This window comes from Staurois parvus, unplaced genomic scaffold (genome assembly GCF_062004578.1).
Source record: "Staurois parvus isolate SC_StPar_1 unplaced genomic scaffold, SC_StPar_1.0 ptg000081l, whole genome shotgun sequence".
Taxonomy (NCBI): Eukaryota; Metazoa; Chordata; class Amphibia; order Anura; family Ranidae; genus Staurois; species Staurois parvus.
In genome coordinates, this window is record NW_028317877.1 from 1,717,825 (window position 1) to 1,743,936 (window position 26,112).

Below are 26,112 nucleotides of genomic sequence, written 5' to 3' on the forward strand. Positions count from 1 at the left end.
GGTGGAAGTCTGAAACCACCTTGGGAAGGAAGGATGGCTTTGACCATAGAACTATCTCATCCTTATGAAGGACGAGGAATGGCTCCTTGTAAGACAGAGATGCCAATTCGAAAACACAACTGACCGATGTAATGGTGACCAGAAAGACCACCTTGTGGGAAAAGGGAATCTCCCTTATGGGTTCAAAGGGTAGTTTCTAGACAGCAGAGAAAATAACGTTGAGGTCCCAGGGAAGCAAAGGGGGCCTAATTCGACAAACACCTTGTTCATGCCAGGCAAAGAAGGATTTTCCAGGTACAATAATATATACAGTTGTGTTCAAAATAATAGCAGTGTGTTGAAAAAAGTGAATAAAGCTCAAAATCCTTCTAATAGCTTTTATTTCCATACACACAAATGCATTGGGAACACTACACATTCTATTCCAAATCAAAACTTGAAGAAAAATATATCAAATTTGTGTTGCTTTAAAAAAATTGAAGAAAAGTGAATATTAGACTGTTAAAAAAAAATAGCAGTGTTTGTAATTAGAGATGAGCGAATCGAACATGACGAAGTGGAATTCGTTCCGAAGATTTGGAAAAATTCTATTCGCGACGAATCCGAAGATTAGCAAACTTCGGATGCACGAATCGAATTTTCCCAAAAATGGCGGCGACATGTGTGGCCACGGAGAAAATGGACAGAGAAGATGGGGCGGGGATCTCTGGGAAGGCGCGCAGACAAGGCGCGCTGACCCATAATGCATTCATGACATGTGATCGCATTAGCCAATCAGCAGCCAGCCAGCACTATAAATCGCGGCCATCTTAAAATTCTCCATTAGCCTCCGGTCATTCAAGAGAGACAGACCTGTCTGTATTAAGGGACAGAGTTAGGGCCACAGAGACTTTAGGGCCACAGAATCGTTACTCAGGGACACAGAATCGTTACTCAGGGACACAGAATCGTTACTCAGGGACACAAAATCGTTACTCAGGGACACAGAATCGTTACTCAGGGACACAGAATCGTTACTTAGGGCCACAGCTATCAAAGAATCGAAAATTTAAAGTGACATACACCCTTTTTTTTTTTGGTGGCTGTCGTGCACAGTTGGTGCTGCAGTTTGCCGATTGTGCAAAATAAACTGACTTTCTGCTTCACAACCACTATTGTACGTTCAAAGAGTTAAATCCATTTACACGCCGGCTGGCGGTAATATTTTTTGGGTGATTAGTGCATTCCAGTGACACAAACGTACAGTTTCCAGCCAACGGCAAGCTGCAATTGACCGATTGTGTACAATAAACTGACTTTCTGCTTCACAACCACTATTGTACGTTCAAAGAGTTAAATCCATTTACACGCCGGGTGGCGGTAATATTTTTTGGGTGATTAGTGCATTCCAGTGACATAAACGTACAGTTTACAGCCAACGGCAAGCTGCAATTGACCGATTGTGCTAAATAAACTGACTTTCTGCTTCACAACCACTATTGTACATTCAAAGAGTTAAATCCATATACACGCCGGGTGGCGGTAATATTTTTTGGGTGATTAGTGCATTCCAGTGACATAAACGTACAGTTTCCAGCCAACGGCAAGCTGCAATTGACCAATTGTGCTAAATAAACTGACTTTCTGCTTCACAACCACTATTGTACGTTCAAAGAGTTAGATCCATTTACACGCCGGGTGGCGGTAATATTTTTTGGGTGATTAGTGCATTCCAGTGACATAAACGTACAGTTTCCAGCCAACGGCAAGCTGCAATTGACCGATTGTGCTAAATAAACTGACTTTCTGCTTCACAACCACTATTGTACGTTCAAAGAGTTAAATCCATATACACGCCGGCTTGCGGTAATATTTTTTGGGTGATTAGTGCATTCCAGTGACATAAACGTACAGTTTCCAGGCAACGGCAAGCTGCAATTGACCGATTGTGCTAAATAAACTGACTTTCTGCTTCACAACCACTATTGTACGATCAAAGAGTTAAATCGATTTACACGCCGGGTGGCGGTAATATTTTTTGGGTGATTAGTGCATTCCAGTGACATAAACGTACAGTTTCCAGCCAACGGCAAGCTGCAATTGACCGATTGTGCTAAATAAACTGACTTTCTGCTTCACAACCACTATTGTACGTTCAAAGAGTTAGATCCATTTACACGCCGGGTGGCGGTAATATTTTTTGGGTGATTAGTGCATTCCAGTGACATAAACGTACAGTTTCCAGCCAACGGCAAGCTGCAATTGACCGATTGTGTACAATAAACTGACTTTCTGCTTTACAACCACTATTGTACGTTCAAAGAGTTAAATCCATTTACACGCCGGCTGGCGGTAATATTTTTTGGGTGATTAGTGCATTCCAGTGACCTAAACGTACAGTTTCCAGCCAACGGCAAGCTGCAATTGACCGATTGTGTACAATAAACTGACTTTCTGCTTCACAACCACTATTGTACGTTCAAAGAGTTAAATCCATATACACGCCGGGTGGCGGTAATATTTTTTGGGTGATTAGTGCATTCCAGTGACATAAACGTACAGTTTCCAGCCAACGGCAAGCTGCAATTGACCGATTGTGCTAAATAAACTGACTTTCTGCTTCACAACCACTATTGTACGTTCAAAGAGTTAGATCCATTTACACGCCGGGTGGCGGTAATATTTTTTGGATGATTAGTGCATTCCAGTGACATAAACGTACAGTTTCCAGCCAACGGCAAGCTGCAATTGACCGATTGTGCTAAATAAACTGACTTTCTGCTTCACAACCACTATTGTACGTTCAAAGAGTTAAATCCATTTACACGCCGGCTGGCGGTAATATTTTTTGGGTGATTAGTGCATTCCAGTGACATAAACGTACAGTTTACAGCCAACGGCAAGCTGCAATTGACCGATTGTGTACAATAAACTGACTTTCTGCTTCACAACCACTATTGTACGTTCAAAGAGTTAGATCCATTTACACGCCGGGTGGCGGTAATATTTTTTGGGTGATTAGTGCATTCCAGTGACATAAACGTACAGTTTCCAGCCAACGGCAAGCTGCAATTGACCGATTGTGCTAAATAAACTGACTTTCTGCTTCACAACCACTATTGTACGTTCAAAGAGTTAAATCCATATACACGCCGGGTGGCGGTAATATTTTTTGGGTGATTAGTGCATTCCAGTGACATAAACGTACAGTTTCCAGGCAATGGCAAGCTGCAATTGACCGATTGTGCTAAATAAACTGACTTTCTGCTTCACAACCACTATTGTACGTTCAAAGAGTTAAATCCATTTACACGCCGGCTGGCGGTAATATTTTTTGGGTGATTAGTGCATTCCAGTGACATAAACGTACAGTTTCCAGCCAACGGCAAGCTGCAATTGACCGATTGTGTACAATAAACTGACTTTCTGCTTCACAACCACTATTGTACGTTCAAAGAGTTAAATCCATTTACACGCCGGCTGGCGGTAATATTTTTTGGGTGATTAGTGCATTCCAGTGACCTAAACGTACAGTTTACAGCCAACGGCAAGCTGCAATTGACCGATTGTGCTAAATAAACTGACTTTCTGCTTCACAACCACTATTGTACGTTCAAAGAGTTAAATCCATTTACACGCCGGCTGGCGGTAATATTTTTTGGGTGATTACTGCATTCCAGTGACATAAACGTACAGTTTCCAGCCAACGGCAAGCTGCAATTGATCGATTGTGTACAATAAACTGACTTTCTGCTTCACAACCACTATTGTACGTTCAAAGAGTTAAATCCGTTTTTATTTTTGGGGTGCTTATTGAATTTAAGAGTATGTCAGACAACACGCAGAGGAGTGGCAGAGGAGGCAATGTTTCAGGAGCGAGCAGACGTGGCAGCAGAGGAAGGGGTCGAGGCAGCACTAGTCGCAGCCAGAGGCCAGTGCTCCCGGTGTCATCCAGCGGTCGTGTCTCCACCGACAACCCTGCCGTCATCGATTGGTTGACTCGGTCGTCTTCCTCTTCCCAGGTCACCTCTGACTCTTACAGCCAACGGTCGGTGGGTACGTCAGACACAACCGTTAGTTGGCATGGCCCGGGAGCAAGCCCACTGAAATCACGTGTGCTCGACCTGCCCCTGTCCTTTGGTTTTCCCTCACCAAGCGAAGTATCGCATGCTGTGGGCTCAGCCCCACTGTACAGTGAGGAAGAGCTAACAGAGGGCGGTCAGGAACGGGGGGAGACATCCGCCTCTTCAGCATCCAGGCGAAGAAGTACTGGCGAGGAGAGTGGCTCGGTAGCCGGTCTAGAGACAGGTTTGTCTCCTGACCCACACGCAGCCGAGGGGGCTAGTAGTGACGCGGAGACCCTAATTGATGATGATGAGGCTGATCGCACTTGGCAGCCTCGTCGTCATCAGGCTATTGCTTCCGCATCATCAGGAGAAGAGGGTGCCAGCGAGCAAAACAGTCGGTGGGTTGCCCACGAGGCAGCAGGGTCGCAGCAGTGTCAGTGGAGCCAAACGGCCACGGAGTAGAGCACCAGCTCCACTGCAGCCTACCACCACGGCCAGTAGTGGTGCCAGTGTGCACGGAGGAAGTAGCAGACAGCCAGTGAGGAGTAGCGGGGGCAAAGTTTCCTACTCGGCGGTGTGGCAATTTTTCGTCAAGCCGCCCGAGGAAGTAAACGTAGCCGTATGTCGACTATGTGGCCAGAAAGTCAAGCGTGGCCAGGGGGCCAATGTTGGGACTACAGCGTTGCGTCAGCATATGCAGCGTCGCCATTTGGTGGCCTGGGAAAACCGTGATAAAGATACGGCGGTTCTGCCTGCCCCAGCCCCCGCTCCATCACCCGCTCCGTTACTTGCTCCGTCACCCGACGTCAATCGCCCTCTATCAGCCAGTCAAGGCTCCAACACCTCTGCTGAGGGGAGTTGTCGCTCGTTGGCATCTTCCGCTCGTTCAGATGCTCCTTCTCCTGCTACTCCTCTTCACGGATTCCGTCAGCAGTCTTTCTTGGAATCCGTTTCCAAGAGACAACAGTTTGCGAGCATGCACCCGACGGTGCAGAAGCTGAACGTCCTCCTGTCCAAGTTGCTGGTGCTGCAGTCCCTCCCTTTCCAAGTGGTGGACTCAGCACCTTTCCGAGAAATGATGGCTTGTGCCGAGCCGCGGTGGAGAGTGCCAAGCCGGCATTTCTTCGCCAAAAAGGCAGTGCCAGCCCTGCATTCACATATAGAAGAGATGGTGGGCCAGTCTTTGAGCATGTCGGTCTCTGCCAAAGTGCACGGCAGCGCCGACGTGTGGAGCTGTAACTACGGTCAGGGACAGTACATGTCATTTACGGCCCACTGGGTGAACGTGGTGCCGGCACAGCCGCACCAGCAACTTGGACAGGTCACGCCGCTTTTGCCTCCACGTTTGCACGTCCTTGGTCCAGCAAAGATGTCCGCCTCTACCACCTCTTCTTCCGCCGTGTCCTCAGCCGCCACCCCCGTGCCAAGTCCCATTACCCGACCGGCATATCACATGTGCAGGGCGCAACGGTGTCACGCTGTGCTGCACCTGGTATGCCTTGGCGAACGTAGTCACACAGGGGAGGAACTTCTGAGTGTAATGAACAGAGAAATCGACAGATGGCTGTCTCCGCGCAAACTGAAAATCGGAACCATGTTGACCAACAACGGAAAGAACATGGTGTCTGCTCTGCGTCAAGGAAGGTTGTGCCATGCGCCATGCATGGCTCACGTGTTCAATCTGGTTGTCAAGCGGTTCCTAAAATCCACCATCCCACTGCAAGACATCCTTAAAATGTCACGTAAACTTTGCATGCATTTCAGCCATTCCTACACCGCAAAGCACACCCTCCTTGAGCTGCAGCGGCAGAACGGAATTCCACAGCATCGCCTGATCTGCGACGTTGCAACAAGGTGGAATTCAACCCTACATATGTTAGACCGCCTTTACGAACAGCGAAAGGCCATCACCGATTTCCTGATGTTACAAGCGGATAAAGGTACTCCCCTGTGTAACTTAGATGTCAGCCATTGGCAGCTCATGCGTGACACCTGCCGCTTGCTCAGGCCCTTTGAGGAGGCCACGCTATTCGTGAGTCGGCAGGACTATGGGATGAACGACGTCATTCCTCTGTTGCACGTCCTGGAACAAATGCTGTTAACAATGGCTGGTCAGGGTGCGGTAGACGTGGCGCACAGATCTCAACGCCACATGACCCCTGTGGGGGCAGGACAGGAAGAAGAGGAGGAGGTAGAGGAGGACATTGGTGCTCAGGAATTATTGAGTGAAATGGGTGGTTTTTCCACTCAGCGGACAGGAGTGGAGGAGCAGGAGCATCTGGTAGAGGAGGAGGAGGAGACAGAGGACCCAGACGCACCGTGGCAGTATGCTGTGGAGATGGAGGCAGGGAGTCCCTCGCATTCCTTGGCACAAATGGCCCATAGCATGCTCGGTTGCTTGCGTAGCGACAGCCGAATAATAACCATCAGACAGAGGGATGACTTTTGGCTGTCCACCTTGTTGGACCCTCGCTACCGTTCAAAAATGGTGGCCTTTTTCACACCTGCTGAGAGGGAGGCCAAAATAAAGTACTATAAAAACCACCTATGTAGTCAGTTGGTCTCTGCCTTTCTGCGCCAACGTCCATCCTCAGACACTGTGGGCCCTGTGCGCTCGCGGGAATTGCTTTGTATATCTGTCGCCTTAGGGGCCGCTGTCTGGCGACATAATTTTTTGTCACTGTGTAGACATCTATTTATAGGCCGATGTTTGGCCACAAAAATATATTTAGTAATAACCTAGCCGTTCAGGCCGCTCCCTGAACACCTCGGGAATTGCTTTGTATATCTGTCGCCTTAGAGGCCGCTGTCTGAACAGCTCATGAATTGCTTTCTATATGTGTCGCCTTTGAGGCCGCTGGCTGGACAGCTGATGAATTGATTTGTATATATGTACTTATTGTCCGCTGTCCGGACAGCTCATGAATTACTTTTTGTATATAGCCTTCCAAACCACTCTCAGAATAAGTCATGATATTCATTCTGTGTATAGCCTTATAGGCCAATGGTCAATCAAGTCATGACTGTTATAGTGTGTATAGCCTTATAGGCCGCTGTCTTTACAACTTTATAATTCCATGCAGTATATAGCCCTATCGGCCACTTTCTGGCATCCAGTTGCTGTAGCCCCCATCACCACACTGTGCCACGGGCCCCTGTACCGCCTTCTCATACTGCTGCCAGATCCATCCTCTGCCATGTGCGTCTTTGTCGTCTGCTCACGCTGCTGGGTTCCAATTTTAAACCTAGGCCTGTGTATGGCTTCCGAATACTGCTGCCTCCACCGCCACCCTGCGCCATGTGCCTCTGTCGTCTGCTCACGCTGCTGACGGCTTCCGCTTTTTAACCTAGGCCTGTGTATGGCTTCCAAATACTGCTGCCTCCACCGCCACCCTGCGCCATGTGCCTCTGTCATCTGCTCACGCTGCTGACGGCTTCCGCTTTTTAAACTAGTCCTGTGTATGTCTTCCGAATACTGCTGCCTCCACCGCCACCCTGCGCCATGTGCCACTTTCAGGTCTCCTCACACTGCTGCCAGGTCCATACTGATTCATGGCCCCCTGTACCGGCTCCTCATGAACGTGGTTCAGCGGGTTTGCATCACTTAACGGCAAATCGTTGACAAATGCTGGGACGTTCAGTGTTGTGCGCATTAAGCCAGACACCAAAGGGCAGCACAGACCTGTTATTACTCGCTCAAGCATGGCTGAACAAAACCAGTATCTACCACAAATTGGACCCAGACCTGCCCAGGGTCTCGTAACTAGATTGCACGGAGGAGTAGAGTCCGTTATCGGAATTAAATAGACAAAACGCCACACCAAAAAGAGTGGCCATTTCCAACACTTATTCCAGAAAAAGGAACAACCCGTTTCATATACGGCCCGTAGACATTTCACGTCTGCCACATTCAGTCGATTTAAGACGCAAGCTCCACTTCCTGTGGTCTCTGACCGTCGATATACCTTTAAGTGTCAGCTTTGAAGCTATATTCCCTCCGGAGCACTGACACTGGTGCCCTTCCATCAACATGCCTTTAAGTTTCAGTTTTCAACCATATTCCCCACAGAAGCCAAACTCTTGGGTATCCCAGAAGCTGCTCAGCGGGTCAGGGCAATAAAGCTCCCGGTTCGCAGGTTGTTCCGTCTTATGGATGGAAGTACGACGGTATATGATCTTCTTCGCACCCACGGCATTACCTCATAAAATTTCTGCATTGCATCTGCAATCACAACGCTGACTTCCCGGATCGCCACTCAGCCATTGGACTCTTGATAGTCGTCTCCCCACACTGCTGCTGGGGGGACTTTTTAACCTAGGCCTGTGTATGGCCTTCAATTGAAGCTGCTTCCGCTCCGCCACTCTGCCATTGGACTCTTGATAGTCGTCTCCCCACGCTGCTGCTGGGGGGACTTTTTAACATAGGCCTCTGTATGGCCTTTAATTGAAGCTGCTTACGCTCCGCCACTCTGCCATGGGCCTCTTGGGTATCCCAGAAGCTGCTCAGCGTGTCAGGGCAATAAAGCTTCCGGTTCGCAGGTTGTTCCGTCTTATGGATGGAAGTACGACGGTATATGATCTTCTTCGCACCCATGGCATCACCTCATAGAATCTCTGCATTGCATCTGCAATCACAACGCTGACTTCCCGGATCGCCACTAGCCATTGGACTCTTGATAGTCGTCTCCCCACACTGCTGCTGGGGGGACTTTTTAACCTAGACCTGTGTATGGCCTTCAATTGAAGCTGCTTCCGCTCCGCCACTCTGCCATTGGACTCTTGATAGCCGTCTCCCCACGCTGCTGCTGGGGGGACTTTTTAACATAGGCCTCTGTATGGCCTTTAATTGAAGCTGCTTACGCTCCGCCACTCTGCCATGGTCCTCTTGGGTATCCCAGAAGCTGCTCAGCGGGTCAGGGCAATAAAGCTCCTGGTTCGCAGGTTGTTCCGTCTTATGGATGGAAGTACGACGGTATATGATCTTCTTCGCACCCACGGCATTACTTCGTAGAATTTCTGCATTGCATCTGCAATCACAACGCTGACTTCCCGGATCGCCACTCAGCCATTGGACTCTTGATAGTCGTCTCCCCACACTGCTGCTGGGGGGACTTTTTAACCTAGGCCTGTGTATGGCCTTCAATTGAAGCTGCTTCCGCTCCGCCACTCTGCCATTGGACTCTTGATAGTCGTCTCCCCACGCTGCTGCTGGGGGGACTTTTTAACCTAGGCCTGTGTATGGCCTTCAATTTAAGCTGCTTCTGCTCCGCCACTCTGCCATTGGACTCTTGATAGTCGTCTCCCCACACTGCTGCTGGGGGGACTTTTTAACATAGGCCTCTGTATGGCCTTCAATTTAAGCTGCTTACGCTTCGCCACTCTGCCATGGGCCCCTGTACCGCCTCCTCTTGCTGCTGCCAGGTCCAGAGTGTGTCATGGGTCCCTGTACGGCCTCCCATTGCTGCTGACTTCATCGCCAGACTCTGCCATGTGCCACTTTCAGGTCTCCTTACACTGTTGGTGGGTTCCATTTTGTGATAGGGTGCTGTATGGCCTTCCATTGCTGCTGCCTCCACCGCCACCCTGCGCCATGTGCCTCTGTCGTCTGCTCACGCTGCTGACGGCTTCCGCTTTTTAACCGAGGCCTGTGTTTGGCTTCCGAATACTGATGCATCCACCGCCACCCTGCGCCATGTGTCTCTGTCGTCTGCTCACGCTGCTGACGGCTTCCGCTTTTTAACCTAGGCCTGTGTATGGCTTCAGAATAATGCTGCCTACACCGCCACCCTGCGCCATGTGCCTCTGTCGTCTGCTCACGCTGCTGCCAGGTCCATACTGATTCATGGCCCCCTGTACCGGCTCCTCATGAACGTGGTTCAGCGGGTTTGCATCACTTAACGGCAAATCGTTGACAAACGCTGGGACGTTCAGTGTTGTGCGCATTAAGCCAGACACCAAAGGGCAGCACAGACCTGTTATTACTCGCTCAAGCATGGCTGAACAAAACCAGTCTCTACCACAAATTGGACCCAGACCTGCCCAGGGTCTCGTAAGTAGATTGCACGGAGGAGTAGAGTTCGTTATTGGAATTAACTGTGAGGGACTTTTAAACCTAGGCCTGTGTATGGCCTTCAATTGAAGCTGCTTCTGCTCCGCCACTCTGCCATTGGACTCTTGATAGTCGTCTCCCCACGCTGCTGCTGGGGGGACTTTTTAACATAGGCCTCTGTATGGCCTTCAATTTTAGCTGCTTACGCTCCGCCACTCTGCCATGGGCCCCTGTACCGCCTCCTCATGCTGCTGCCAGGCCCGTAATCTGCCATGGGCCCCCGTACCGACTCCTCATGCTGCTGCCAGGCCCGTAATCTGTCATGGGCCCCTGTACTGCCTCCTCATGCTGCTGCCAGGTCCAGAGTGTGTCATGGGTCCCTGTACGGCCTCCCATTGCTGCTGTCTCCATCGCCACACTCTGCCATGTGCCACTTTCAGGTCTCCTCACACTGCTGGTGGGTTCCATTTTGTCATAGGGTGCTGTATGGCCTCCCATTGCTGCTGCCTCCACCGCCACACTGTGGCTCCACACTCTGGTTTTGGCCACGTGACTGCCCAAATGAGTGAAGTGTGCCGTGATTCTAAGATCGACGGCACTCATCTGCATGTCATACTGACTGACAGTATTATTTCTCTTCCCCAGCAGACTCCAAGGGTATTTAAATTAAAGGTACAGTGTTCTGCACGAATATAAAGGCTCTCTGAAGCCTAGAAACACCCTTTTTATAAGTTAAATTCGCAGCGAATATATTCGGCTCGAAGCAAATTTATTCCGCGAATTCGGCGAATCAGCCGAACCGAATTTTTGAATAATTCGCTCATCTCTATTTGTAATCTTCTTTACAAACTCAAACATTCACTATATAAACTGAAAAATGTTTGAAGATTTTGCTTTCCTTTGAATCATTTCATTAATATTTCGTTGTATAAGCACTGTTTCTGAGAACTGCTATACATCTGTGTTGCATGGAGTCAACCAACTTCTGGCACCTGTGAACAGGTATTCCAGCCCAGGATGATTGGACTACATTCCACAGTTCTTCTCTATTTCTTGGTTTTGCCTCAGAAACTGCATTTCTGATGTCACCCCACAAGTTTTCTATTGGATTAAGATCCAGGGATTGGGCTGGCCACTCCATAACGTCAATCTTGTTGGTCTGGAACCAAAATGTTGCACGTTTACTGGTGTGTTTGGGGTCGTTGTCTTGTTGGAACACCCATTTCAAGGGCATTTCCTCTTCAGCATAAGGCAGCATGACCTCTTCAAGTATTCTTTTGTATTCAAACTGATCCATGATCCCTGCTATGCGATAAATAGGCCCAACACCGTAGTATGAGAAACATCCCCATATCATGATGCTTGCGCAACCATGCTTCCCTGTCTTCACAGTGTACTGTGGCTTGAATTCAGTGTTTGGGGGTCGTCTGACAAATAGTCTCCAGCCACTAGACCCAAAAAGAACAATCTTACGTTCATCAGTCCTCAAAATGTTGCGCCATTTCTCTTTAGGCCAGTCAATGTGCTCTTTGGCAAATTGTAACCTCTTCAGCATGTCTTTTTTTCAACAGTGGGACTTTGCAGGGGCTTCTTGCAGATAGCTTGGCTTCACATAGGCGTCTTCTAATTGTAACAGTACTCACAGGTAACTTTAGACCTTCTTTGATCTTCCTGGAGCTGATTGTTGGCTGAGTCCTTGTCATTTTGGCTATTCTACTATCCATTTGAATGGTAGTTTTTCACTTTCTTCCACGTCTTTCAGGTTTTGGTTGCCATTTTAAAGCATTTGCGATAATTTTAGCTGAGCAGCCTATCATTTTCTGCACTTCTTTATATGTTTTCCCCTCTCCAATCAACTTTTTAATCAAGGCCTGCTGTTTTTCTAAACAATGTCTGGAACGACCCATTTTCCTCAGAATTTCAGAGAGAAATGCACTGTAACCAGCATGTACAACATTTGCTGCCTTCTTTCCTTAAATAAGGGCAATAATTGCCACCTGTTTTTCAAAGAATGAATGACTTCACTAACAGAACTCCACACTGCTATTATTTTGAACATGCCCCCTTCAATTAGTGATTCAATGACACAGAATCAGCAGCATGCATGTCAAGACTGTTGGGTCTGTTGGATTTCTATTACTCTACTACACCTGCTAGTAAATTATTTGCCATGTAGAAATATCATTTCTACCAAAAACAGTGATTGATCAGGTTAGTGATGTCTGACTGCTATTATTTTGAACACAACTGTATTTCTTTTAGTGGCTTTTCATGCTTTTAGCAGGGTAGGGATCGCAGACTTGGAGACTGCTGCCATTCTGTGAGTGGCTGAGAATCATGATGGAACAAAAGCCCCTGTGACTACAGGATTTGCCTGTTGGAAAGAGGCCAGGGGTCATCTCCTAATAGTCTGGGTGTGCCTGTGTACCAGGTATTTCTGGGCCAGGGTTATGATGATCACCAGCTTTTTCTCTTGTCTTATAATGTGAAGCAGATGTCCACACAAGAGGGAAGGCATCAATTAGCCTGAATTGAGACCTGGGAATTATCAAGGAATCCAATGCAACAGCTAGAGGATCTTTGGATCTGAAATAGAGATAGTTTGTTGTTGAATCTGGATGAACGACACATCCGGGGTCCCTCATCTGTGACATACCAATTTGAAGATGTTCGAGTGAAGGGCCCATTCTCCTTGATCCAAACAGTGGTGACTGAAGTAATCCGCTTTCCAGTTGTCCACTCCTTGGATTTCAAGAGAAGTGATCGCTGGACAGTGAGCTTCCATCTTTGAAATGATCTGGCTTTCTTTGTTCATGACAGTGTGACTCCTGTTTCCCCTTTGGTGGTTTGCGTAGCCCCACAGCAATGGCATTATTTGATTGCACCCTGATAGGATGTCTATATAGAAGGTGGTCCAGTGCTGCAGAGCCAATTTGATTGCTCTGATGGGGGATGGGGAGCTTGACGGAGGTTCTCTGGAATATGTGGAACTGGAACACTCCTCTTCAACATGACTGACATTTTTTGTTATCACTTTCCAGTGATATGGATGGAAGTACTTCCCTGTTGATAAGAATGGGATGGAAAATATGACAAATACCATTGTTGAGCTTTGGTACCTTGAGGCGTTTTGAATAAAAACTGAATAAAAACTGAATAAAAACTGTTGAACCTGTTTTGTGGAGGTACCAGCACAACCATTTCCCGGGAAAAGAGATGGCTAAGGACATTATCTAAATCTAATTGACCTTGGCCAGTTTTTGGATGATTTGACAGAAGAAAATGATTAGGGGGTAGAGTTATGAACAGACGTTCTTTAGTCCTAGGAGTGAGGGTTCCCCTTCATTGGGAAGAGGGCTTTGGGGAAGACTTAGTAGACTTTGTAGTCTTACACTGAAGTGACAGGCTCAACTTAAGTTTTGAAGTTGAATCCTGGGAAAAGCAATTGGGTGTTTTGTATCATGGGGAGATAGCCACTCCAGAGAAGGGCAGTTTGAGAATCTTCCACTATGGGAGAAGAACCTGCCTTCCTATGGTATTTTTACTGAATTTGTCAAGTGCCTCATCAAAATGATGTCCACCATTAGTTTTTTACTGTGCGTTTTTTACTGTGGGTTCTGATTTGCAGAAACGCAGTGCAAGCCATATAACATGATTTCCTATGGGTCATGTTTACATCTATGCATTTCTTGTAGGTGTGTATTTAAAAAGGGTGAGGAACTTCTTTCCCCGCAGCAGCGTTTTTGGTCCAATAGACTTCAGTGGAACCGCATCCAAAATGCAACATTGCATTTGTCCTGTGTTTTGCACATGTTTTTGATGCGTTTTTGACACGTTTTTGTGGCTTGTGTTTTTTAACATGCTTCTCTACAAACACCTCCCCTTGGAGGAAGCGTTCCAGAGGCCTTCTGCACCACCAAGTGATACATCTTGGAGGGGACGAGCATCAAAGAGGATGACTGGACGGTAAAGCAAGAAGATGATGGAGACATTAAATGAGCTGGGAGCTATGTTTAAAAAACAGATGTCTCTATCACAGCAGTATGTTAACACACTGGTCCCCTTTATGGACCAGGTGCCACTGGAAAGATGGGGGGGAGATGAGGACTGCTATGATGCAGTGCCTGACCGCCTTCATTCCCTCTGATAATCCACCCCAACCCCTACTGCCACCCCCAAGCTTGCCTTAGCAACCACCACCCCACGCCCCTTATACAGCATACTAACCTGCAGGTGTCTAACAACAAACTGTGCAGCCCAATTATGCCTTTCATACTCTACCAACAATTTATTCACCTGCCACTGCTCTTCTACGTTACCCAGAATCCACTACTCACTTTCCTGAGCCACAGCCGCATTACCATGAACATCATAATGCCCCTCAGGAGGGAAGGGTCTATCAATCCCTGTAAATAGAGACCATACAAAAATTACATCTACTGCCTGTTGGCAAAATTACAGTTTTTGAATATCTAACAAACAAACAAAAAGATTTTACACAAAAAAAATTGTATTGTTTGAAAAATAAAGATTTAGCATTACCTTTTGATCCTGCCATGGTGAAAAATGCCATTTTGTGGTTATTTATTAAGATAAAATAAGTTGTTTTTTTTTAATTTTATTATCCAAACATTTTTGGATTTTTATAACAAATGTTTTATAAAAAATAAAGCTCTTTTGCCATGTCATGTTACAGTGTCAAATTATAGTGTCCTTATTTATATATTTAAAAAAAAAAGGGACTAGTGCTTTGAAATCATATAACAAAATTATGAAATTGAAAAGAAACACAGAATAAAAAAGAAAATGAAGGATGAAAGGGGGAGGTTATGACAAACATACAAAACTTCTGCTCACCTCTTTGCAGACATCCGGACATACTGATAGAATTTCTTCTCATGATCAGCGATTCAGAATGGGCCCCTCTGCTGCCTATTAGCGATGACTAGATGGACCCAGAATCTCTATCTTCTCTGCTGCTTCTCTTCCCTCCTCCTGCATTAATGTGGCAGTCACGGTAGCAACTGCCAGAAACAGGGACATAGCAGCCATGGTGGTCAATCAGGGAATCAGGAAGTAAAATGCTATCCGACATCCTGTGACATCAAGCCTGTCTTTTCCTATTAGCCAACAACCCCCCCCAAAAAAGGCAAAATGCATAAAAAACGCAGGTGCCAAAATGCAAAACTAATAGAAAACGTACATACATGTGAGGGATTTTGTTACAGGCAGCTTCAGCTGTCTGGGGTTTTAGCCATAAGATTCTGTACATATGAATGGAGATTCTGGAAATTTGCTTCATCCCATGTTCTGAAGCATCCACACAAAAGAGCAAGGCAGAATTTACTTATTTTAACTGCTCAGATGAAGCACAGTCCTAGAATACAGGATCATGTTGGTTGGTCATTGCCCTAGTTCAGTTAGCTGCAGTTTGACATATTGAAATTGCAGAGAACCATCTGCAGAGCTGGACCTGCAAAAGTAAAGAGAGCCTTTCAGAGTGTCTCAAATTATCTATCTACAGATTATTTGAATGAAAGAACACCTTCAGTTGGTACAGTTAGTTGTTTGTTTAGGACTGAAACAGGATCTACTACTGGTACTAAACACTTAATGGATAATTATTTTCCCACTGTATAGAGCTCAGCAATAATTTTTGGAGTGAAAATTTTATCCGGGAGAAACAGTCCGTATAAATTTCCTGTTGTATTTGTTAAAGAACAGGGACTGTGTTTTTAGATTTAGCAGATCTCTTTGTACCCAAAGGGGAATGGCAAGATGAAGGAGGATAAAAAGCAACAATACCAAGGCGTGTGCACACAACAGAGGTGAGCATGCTCACCATTGAAAAATATTGCGTAAAACTCCTTCTTCAGTCATAAAGGAGTGTGGGAGAGAAAAATCTTCTGCACCCTCCTCTTACATTGCCTCTGGGTCCTATTTATTCCCTTCTATGTCGATCTCATTAAGACCACACATATTGGGATTTGACTTAGGTAGACATAGTGGAGATAGAGAGGAGATCTTATGTTGTAGGGCTCTGAACAGTGATGTCTGTGTTAAAAACATTAGTTGTCTGAAAAATTGTGACATGGTTGCTGAAAAATCTGCTTTAGTCAGTAAGGCCACTTTTTGCGTGTCTAATATAGAATTAAAATCCGATGCAGAGACAGGTGTTAAAATCTGATTCTGCTTCAGTGCAAGGGAAGCATCATCACTCTGAGGTTGAGTGTTGTGCAGCTCTGCAGCAGAGGGAATGTGTTTCTTAGCTTTTGCCAAGGCTCCCTTTCACCTGGTTTCCTCCATAGCTAGAGGAGAGGATAACCCCCTGTGGTGTTCTCACGAAGTTGAGAAAGCATGCCCACAAGGAGAACACAGCCACCTGGGTGTGGACCACACTGTAGCAAAGTCTAATGGCAAAAGGGTGGAATGAAGCATTTGAGTACCATATAAACGGCTGTAGGTGGAAGTGGTGGTAAAGCGTGCGACCTGTGGTCTGATGAAACATCTGGTTATCCACCTGAGATTGGCGACTGGAGACTTAAGTGGTTGAATTTTAGCCTCAAGTTTGAAAGGTTTGTAATGTAAAGTGAAAACATTCCAAACAAGCCCCGGTTTTTACAGTAACAGTCAGAGATACAGGGTAACCCCGTCTTATTCATGTTGCTGTTCACTATATAGGGTCCAGATTTCACCTGCTAGGGTCTAGGTTTTACACAATTGGACCACAGCCCTGGACCTGTACAGCACCCTGTGGCTAGAAACACATGTTACAAATACCAAGATGAGCACCCATGCAGAATCCAGTGCCTAAAGAAAACTGTATCGGCTGTCCACACAGCGTGGGGTTCAGGTGCGGTTCCCAGGGTTTTACCAAGATTGCACTGATTCAATCTATGGATTCTATTGTGGTGTTTAGAAGACAGTTAAGAGTTGATTGAAGAGTTAAACTTTAGAATCCAATGGTAAAATAATAAGCAAATTAAGCTAAGAGTGATTTCTGCACAAAGCAGATGAGGTCCATCACCTTAGGGTACTAGCAAAAAAACTTGAAGACCTGTGCAGTGTTGTAGAGGAGGCACCCAGGGTGCATGTCCTTGAAAGCTTTTTCATTGTCCAATCACTTGAAGGTATAAGCCAAAACCCAGTGTCTATGAAAACTCAGGTTGTGTCCGGTGTTGCACGATTAAGATAATCATTTTTAAAATGCTATACGGTATATTCCCTTAACCAATGTAATTGTCACAAACCTGAGCTATTCAGACTGGCTAAATGCTGAAAGAAATGTATCTTTAGATCCATAGATAGACAGTTTTTTCCTTTAAAAATAAAAGTAAAATTCAAACTTGACCTTACCTCGCACTGCCTGTAAAGTGTTTAGCAAAACTTGCCATTACAACAAAAATCATTATGGAGGCAGAAGGCTGAGGTCAAGTGATGGAAAATGGTAAATTTGCATATAATTAACAAGATTTCTGCAAATATTTACAAAATTGCTTGACTACTCAAATATCTTTTTTTTTAATCACTATAGAGGTCTATATGTACAGAAAAGTAAAAAAGTGTTCGCCCCTACCTAAGTAAATACAAAATGCAGTTTTTAAATTCTAATTTCATTTTTTAAGGGAAGAAAAGCTGTCCAAACCTGCCTTGCCCTATGTGTAAAAGTAATTGCCCTTGCTAAATCATGAACTGTGATTAACCACATTTTTTGGAAAGCTAAGTTAAATTTCACTTGCAACACCCAGGCTGGATTGCTGACAGACCTGTCGAATCAAGAAATCAAGAGTTTTATATAAACCACTTCATACTCAATGTAATAGTTTAAAAGGATCTTCAGATATTCAGTGTTGTGATTCAATGTTGTGCTGTAGTTTAATAGCAATCTACTTAGAGCTAGTATTTCAGGAGTTTGTTACCTGTTTAATATTATGCTCCTTGCTTTTTTTTCACTTTAGATGTCAGCTTGAGAAATTGAGTGAATTGGAGAAAACAGACCCCAAAATGGATTTTGTGACATTTTAGCAAACAATGAAGCAACTAAATATTTTCATATAATTTAAAGTTCTCATAATAGTAGAACTCTGGCCTCTTTGAGGGCAGGTTCACTCAAGCCTGTAGCCCAAGACACTGCTGTCTACACAGCATTTTGAGCTGCAGAGCTGTGCAGTAGGGGGCGGTGTGATGCACGTTATATGGTGTCACTCACCTTGCCCCTCTTTTTTTTTTAATGTGAAGTGCACAGAGTAAAACTTCATTAATTTCACTGCACAGCAGCGTGGTGCGCTGTGCTTGCTATGTGGTGGCATGCAGGACAACCCAGAGTGGTGTGATATTATGAAAGCATGTTGCATAATATCACACAGCTGGAATGCAGTGAAGCACTGTGTTTTGGTCTGAACATGGCACACAGAAAACTAGAATGACACTAAGAGAAAAACGGTGACAGTATAGGGAGCTCTAGCACACAGCCTGTGATTAACTGCCTCAGCTCTGTTCCTGTGTGCTGTGTGAAGGGGTATGTGTCCCTTCCCTCCAATCAGCTCTACGAGCTCTCCTCACTGAGCTCTGTAGTGTGTCATTTCAGCCCCCTGTATTCTCAAAGCTCAGACAAGCTTTATAAATTCTGGACTTTCAGCTGATGTAGAGAAGAGCATACTGTAGATAGACAGGTACAACATATGCAGGAGCATTTGCTTAATCTCTGTGTATCACCTGAGGTCAGTCACTTCACTGGGTATATATAAAGGTTAACAACCACTTTAAAGTGATACTAAACACAGACACTTTAGATAACATTTACTATATGGCTATAGTTTACATTTACTATATAATTATGTACAGTTGTGTTCAAAATAATAGCAGTCCGACATCACTAACCTGATCAATCACTGTTTTTGGTAGAAATGTTATTTCTACATGGCAAATAATTTACTAGCAGGTGTAGTAGAGTAATAGAAATCCAACAGTCATGACATGCATGCTGCTGATTCTGTGTAATTGAATCACTAATGAAAGGGCATGTTCAAAATAATAGCAGTGTGGAGTTCTATTAGTGAGGTCATTCATTCTTAGAAAAACAGGTGGCAATTATTGCCCTTATTTAAGGAAGGAAGACAGCAAATGTTGTACATGCTGGTTACAGTGCATTTCTCTCTGAAATTCTGAGGAAAATGGGTCGTTCCAGACATTGTTTAGAAGAACAGCGTACCTTGATTAAAAAGTTGATTGGAGAGGGGAAAACATATAAAGAAGTGCAGAAAATAATAGGCTGCTCGGCTAAAATGATCGCAAATGCTTTAAAATGGCAACCAAAATCTGAGAGACGTGGAAGAAAGCGAAAAACTACCATTTGAATGGATAGAAGAATAGCCAAAATGGCAAGGACTCAGCCAACAATCAGCTCCAGGAAGATCAAAGAAGGTCTAAAGTTACCTGTGAGTACTGTTACAATTAGAAGATGCCTATGTGAAGCCAAGCTATCTGCAAGAAGCCCCCGCAAAGTCCCACTGTTGAAAAAAAGACATGTGCTGAAGAGGTTACATTTTGCCAAAGAGCACATTGACTGGCCTAAAGAGAAATGGCGCAACATTTTGTGGACTGATGAAAGTAAGATTGTTCTTTTTGGGTCTAGTGGCCGGAGACAGTTTGTCAGACGACCCCCAAACACTGAATTCAAGCCACAGTACACTGTGAAGACAGTGAAGCATGGTTGCGCAAGCATCATGATATGGGGATGTTTCTCATACTACGGTGTTGGGCCTATTTATCGCATAGCAGGGATCATGGATCAGTTTGAATACAACAGAATACTTGAAGAGGTCATGCTGCCTTATGCTGAAGAGGAAATGCCCTTGAAATGGGTGTTCCAACAAGACAAGGACCCCAAACACACCAGTAAACGTGCAACATCTTGGTTCCAGACCAACAAGATTGACGTTATGGAGTGGCCAGCCCAATCCCTGGATCTTAATCCAATAGAAAACTTGTGGGGTGACATCAAAAATGCAGTTTCTGAGGCAAAACCAAGAAATAGAGAACTGTGGAATGTAGTCCAATCATCCTGGGCTGGAATACCTGTTCACAGGTGCCAGAAGTTGGTTGACTCCATACAACACAGATGTACAGCAGTTCTCAGAAACAGTGCTTATACAACGAAATATTAATGAAATGATTCAAAGGAAAGCAAAATCTTCAAACATTTTGCAGTTTATATAGTGAATGTTTGAGTTTGTAAAGAAGAATACAAACTGCTATTTTTTTGAACAGTCTAATATTCACTTTTCTTCAATTTTTTTAGAGGAACAACACAAATTTGATATATTTTTCTTCATGTTTTGATTTGGAATAGAATGTGTAGTGTTCCCAGTGCCTTTGTGTGTATGGAAATAAAAGCTATTAGAAAGATTTTGAGCTTTATTCACTTTTTTCAACACACTGCTATTATTTTGAACACAACTGTATATACATCATACCTGTGTAGTTAAAAAAAAAACCTCTGAGTACCATTTCCAGGGTTGCCATACAGTAGTCACATGACTTTTACACATCTCTTTCCCGTGTGCAGGGAAACATTGGGAGAAGAGCTTCTAGACTCGGCTGATTAATTTTCCGTACGACAGCAGAGGAAGCCTGAACTTTGTGTCACATGACCAAAAAAAAGCCTTCTTAATAGGGATTAAAAATATACAATGCGTATCAAATTAATGTGTTACATTGTCAGATACACATATATGTGAAATCCAGTCTTTATCATTCTTGGTCGATAACATGGTGTGGGCTCAATTGTCAATCAAGATATAACATCCCGCTCACATAATGCTTTGCTAGGTAGTGGGCATGGAAGAGGAGGAGGGAGTGGGTTGTCATTTCACCTGCGAATACACCCACGTGTGTGAATTTACAGTCACGTGGGCTGCACATATATGAACAGGGAGGAAATGCCCTGCATCGAAAATCATAGAAATCTGACCATGAACATTTGCTGTGACAATTGCTGCTCTACAGAATCTTCTGCTGCAGTGGGGACACAGACAGGAGGGAAGGACACAGAATGACAGAATCAACCAGGATTTTTCCAGAATACAGAAGACAAACAATTTAGTGAGTGAATATGATCAACACGTATCACTGCATGTATTAACAGGTTTTATTTGTGTGGGTTTAATGACACTTTAAACACAAGTGTTAACTATTCCTGAACATTTGGTTTATTAGATATTGTGCTTGCAGCAGGAACTAATCGTACTGTAGAAGTATTTGATCTAAATGTGGGTCGCAGAGTTGCAACAATTCCAGATGTCCATCCAAGAGCAGCCCATCAGATCTGTCAAAATAAGGTAAATTCATTTTCTTACACCAATATCTCACAACAGAGAAAACCTATGTCAAGAGAAATAAGTAGGGTGATGTCAGTATAAGGAAGTGCTGGTTGCCTAGGCTGTCATACTTATCTACAGTATAGACTTTTTTGCATTTGCATTTTTGCATCTTTGAATAGGCCTAAAGTATATGTACATGTATACATGTATATGTACACCCTAACAATGAGCTTGTTTTAATTGTTTCTTTTCAGCCTGTTAACCTCTTCCTGACCGCCCTATAGCAGGCCTACTGCTACAGGACGGCAGGGCTGCGCAAAATCACGTATATATACGTGATTTTGTATTTCTGGATTATTTTCCGCCATTGGTGGCTTCAGCTGTCGAGCACCGGGTCCCGGCTGGTGATTTCCCACTGGCATCCGGTGATTGCCGAGTATCACTGACGGGGGTGAGCTCTGTATGTAAACAATATGGATCTCTCCCCTGCATAGCAGAGCAATACAAAGCAGCGTGCTTACACAGTAAAGCACAGCACACAGTAAAACACACACAGCACACAGTTAACCCTTTGATCGTCCCAGATGTTAACCCCTTCCTGCCCAGTGTCATTAGTACAGTGTCAGTGCTTTTTATTAGCACTGATCACTGTATTAGTGTCATTGGGGATGTCAGTAACAGTTAGTCAATTCCTCCCCAGTGTCAGAATGCCCATCGCAGTCCTGCAGTCTCACTATAAATCCCAGATAGCGCCATTACTAGTATATATATATAAAAAAAATTCCAGTATTCATACCACCATTTGTAGATGCTATAACTTTCACGTAAACCAATTAATTTACACGTATTGGGATTTTTTTTAGCAAAGACATGCAGCAGAATACATTTAGCCTAAATGTATGATGAAATTCGATTTTTTTTTAATTTTACTGGATATGTTTTATAGCAAAAAGTTAAAAATATTGTTTTTATTTCAAAACTGATGGTCTTTTTTTGTTTATAGCACAAAAAATTAAAAATTCACAGGTGATCAAATACCACCAAAAGAAATCTCTATGTGTGGGAAAAAAAGACATAAATTCATTTGGGTGCAATGTTGCATGCCTGTGCAATTGTCAGTTAAAATAACACAGCGCCGTATCGCAAAAAATGGCGTGGTCAGGAAGGGGGGTAAATCGTCTGGAGGGCAAGTGGTTAAATATGTAGTCAAAATATTCTGTTACATATTTTTGGCAAGTTCAAAGAAATACCTGTTGATCCTTCCAGGATAGCTGAAGTGAAGAGCTGTTAGCTGGTATGGAGAGGAGAGGGGTATTTGTAGTCCAGTCCTAGATTGACACTTCTCCATAGATACAATAAGCTGAGTGAACCTTGTCACCCAAGAACAGGACATACAGTTGTGTTCAAAATAATAGCAGTGTGTTGAAAAAAGTTAATAAAGCTCAAAATCCTTTTAATAGCTTTTATTTCCATACACACAAATGCATTGGGAACACAACACATTCTATTCCAAATCAAAACATGAAGAAAAATATATCACATTTGTGTTGTTCCTCTAACAAAATTGAAGAAAAGAAAAAAAATAGCAGTGTTTGTATTCTTCTTTAAAAACTCAAACATTCACTATATAAACTGAAAAATGTTTGAAGATTTTGCTTTCCTTTGAATCACTTAATTAATATTTAGTTGTATAAGGAATGTTTCTGAGAACTGCTGTACATCTGTGTTGCATGGAGTCAACCAACTTCTGGCACCTGTGAACAGGTATTCCAGCCCAGGATGATTGGACTACATTCCACAGTTCTTCTCTATTTCTTGGTTTTGCCTCAGAAACTGCATTTTTGATGTCACCCCACAAGTTTTCTATTGGATTAAGATCCGGGGATTGGGCTGGCCACTCTATAACATCAATCTTGTTGGTCTGGAACCAAGATGTTGCACGTTTACTGGTGTGTTTGGGGTCGTTGTCTTGTTGGAACACCCATTTCAAGAGCATTTCCTCTTCAGCATAAGGCAGCATGACCTCTTCAAGTATTCTGATGTATTCAAACTGATCCATGATCCCTGGTATGCGATAAATAGGCCCAACACCGTAGTATGAGAAACATCCCCATTTCATGATGCGTGCGCAACCATGCTTCACTGTCTTCACAGTGTACTGTGGCTTGAATTCAGTGTTTGGGGGTCGTCTGCCAAACTGTCTCCGGCCACTAGACCCAAAAAGAACAATCTTACTTTCATCAGTCCACAAAATGTTGCGCCATTTCTCTTTAGGCCAGTCAATGTGCTCTTTGGCAAATTGTAACCTCTTCAGCACGTCTTTTTTTCAACAGTGGGACTTTGCAGGGGCTTCTTGCAGATAGCTTGGCTTCACATAGGCGTCTTCTAATTGTAACAGTGCTCAAGGTAACTTTAGACCTTCTTTGATCTTCCTGGAGCTGATTGTTGGCTGAGTCCTTGCCATTTTGGCTATTCTTCTATCCATTATAATAGTATTTTATCGCTTTCTTCCACGTCTTTCAGGTTTTGGTTGCCATTTTAAAGCATTTGCAATCATTTTAGCTGAGCAGCCTATCATTTTCTGCACTTCTTTATATGTTTTCCCCTCTCCAATCAACTTTTTAATCAAGGTACGCTGTTCTTCTGAACAATGTCTGGAATATTTTCCTCAGAATTTCAGAGAGAAATGCACTGTAACCAGCATGTACAACATTTGCTACCTTCCTTCCTTAAATAAGGGCAATAATTGCTACCTGTTTTTCAAAGAATGAATGACCTCACTAATAGAACTCCACACTGCTATTATTTTGAACATGCCCTTCATTAGTGATTCAATTACACAGAATCAGCAGCATGCATGTCATGACTGTTGGGTTTGTTGGATTTCTATTACTCTACTACACCTGCTAGTAAATTATTTGCCATGTAGAAATATCATTTCTACCATAAACAGTGATTGATCAGGTTAGTGATGTCTGACTGCTATTATTTTGAACACAACTGTAAATATAAGAACTGGTAAACTCCAATAGACAACATATTTTAAACTCATTTTTGCTCTTAGTTTTAGACATGCTTTAAGATCAGATTCACACCCTTGTGTTGTGGTAACATCTCTCATAAGCACAATTTGGGGCCTACCATTGCTGACCTTCTGAAGATGCTAGATGGCTAGCTCTCTACATCTCTCTTGTCTGAGTCATACTCTTGCTGATTGGCCTTACATTATAGCCTATATTGACTATGTACTAAGGCTTTTTTTTTTTGGGGGGGGGTGTGCATTAATTGTAATATAACACCACCACATCAGGTACAACTCATCTACTTACAGGGCACAAAGTATTCCTAATTTAATTTGTGCTTTTCAGTCACATTAAAACTATACGGTATGTTGTTGGCAATTATGTTGTTGGTTTGTGTGGTTTTTTTTTATATTAGTGGAGATTTTGCTAGCCCCCTTTTCCAGTAGATTAGGCAAATATTAGAAAGAATGTTTGATGTTATAGCCCCTCTTATCTGGCAGTGGGAAGTACTGTGATGGAGGGGAAAGGGTAGCACGCAAGAGAGGGAATAAATGAAGCCACCTTGCTTCTAGTGAGGAGAGGTGTATGGCTACAGGTAGAGGATTTTCCCATAGTTCCTCATAATCTGGCTCACAATTAAAGTGTTTTTAAAGCTCTTGTTTTACATAAAGGGTGGAGGAGTTAGAACTCCGTTAGGTTGTAATGCTGGTATGGGATGAGGAAAGTGCCATACTTGCTTTTTAAATCCTGTAAATCTTTTTCATTGAAAGTCACATTCAGTTACAGCCAACTTGTTTTGGGGCCCAAAAGGTCCACCTGTATCAGGATTACAAAGGGATAACATAATAGATGTAAATATGCATGATTTACTGGTGGAAAAATCCCCATCTTGGATCTGTTGTAAAACACTAGATATTATAGGTTGATGGCGAAAAGGGTCTCATCCCCACATCCTGTCCCCTAAAAAGGATGTGGGTTTTTTTGGGGGTGGTTTAATCTGGACACCCCTTTTAGAATAAGGTGACCCCCATATATCTCCCCTCCCCAACGTGTATAAGTATGGGGTACATAGAACCCCTTGTTACTCATTAACCAAAAAAAATTTCAACAAAGGCAACCATATTGTGGAAAAGTCCTTTATTGAAAAGATATTAAAAAATGTTTCTTAATATAATTCCGATGTCAATCACATCTTTAATTAAGCCATGTACTATATATCCACATCAGTCAAGATGAGCAAAGCCTTGAGCCACTACTTCCACTGCTAATGACAGCTCCCTGGTGTTGGTTGAACATAAACACAGCAACAGGGATCCCGGGGCATATCATTGAATAAATATGGTCATCACACCCCCCAGGATCCCTTGCCTGTTTGTTTACAAACAATTTTATTAGTGTACATCTTACTGCAAGGCACCTTCACATGCTTGTATAAGGCATCCCAAAGCATGTTATTAAAAGTATTTCTAAAGGCAATTTTTTAAAACTAAAATAATAAACATTTTATACTCACCTACTCTGTACAAAGGTATTGCACAGAGTGGCACAAACCTCCTCTTCTGGGGTTCCCTACCAGCAATCTTGGCTCCTTCTCTACTATCTCTGCCCCATAGCAAGCTGCTTGCTATGTGGAAAGACATGCAGGCTCGCTTCCGTGCCAAGCTGTGTATGTC

The 26,112-nt window shown here is 43.9% G+C and overlaps 1 protein-coding gene across 1 annotated transcript in view; it reads left to right on the top strand.

Annotated features, from left to right (window-relative positions):
• WDR27 (WD repeat domain 27) overlaps positions 1-26,112 on the top strand; it is a 425,210-nt gene that overhangs the window by 202,702 nt on the left and 196,396 nt on the right. Inside the window, exon 21 of the mRNA XM_089669697.1 lies at positions 21,313-21,434. Coding sequence (XP_089525823.1) covers positions 21,313-21,434 — 122 coding nt within the window. The remainder of the gene's footprint in view (positions 1-21,312; positions 21,435-26,112) is intronic.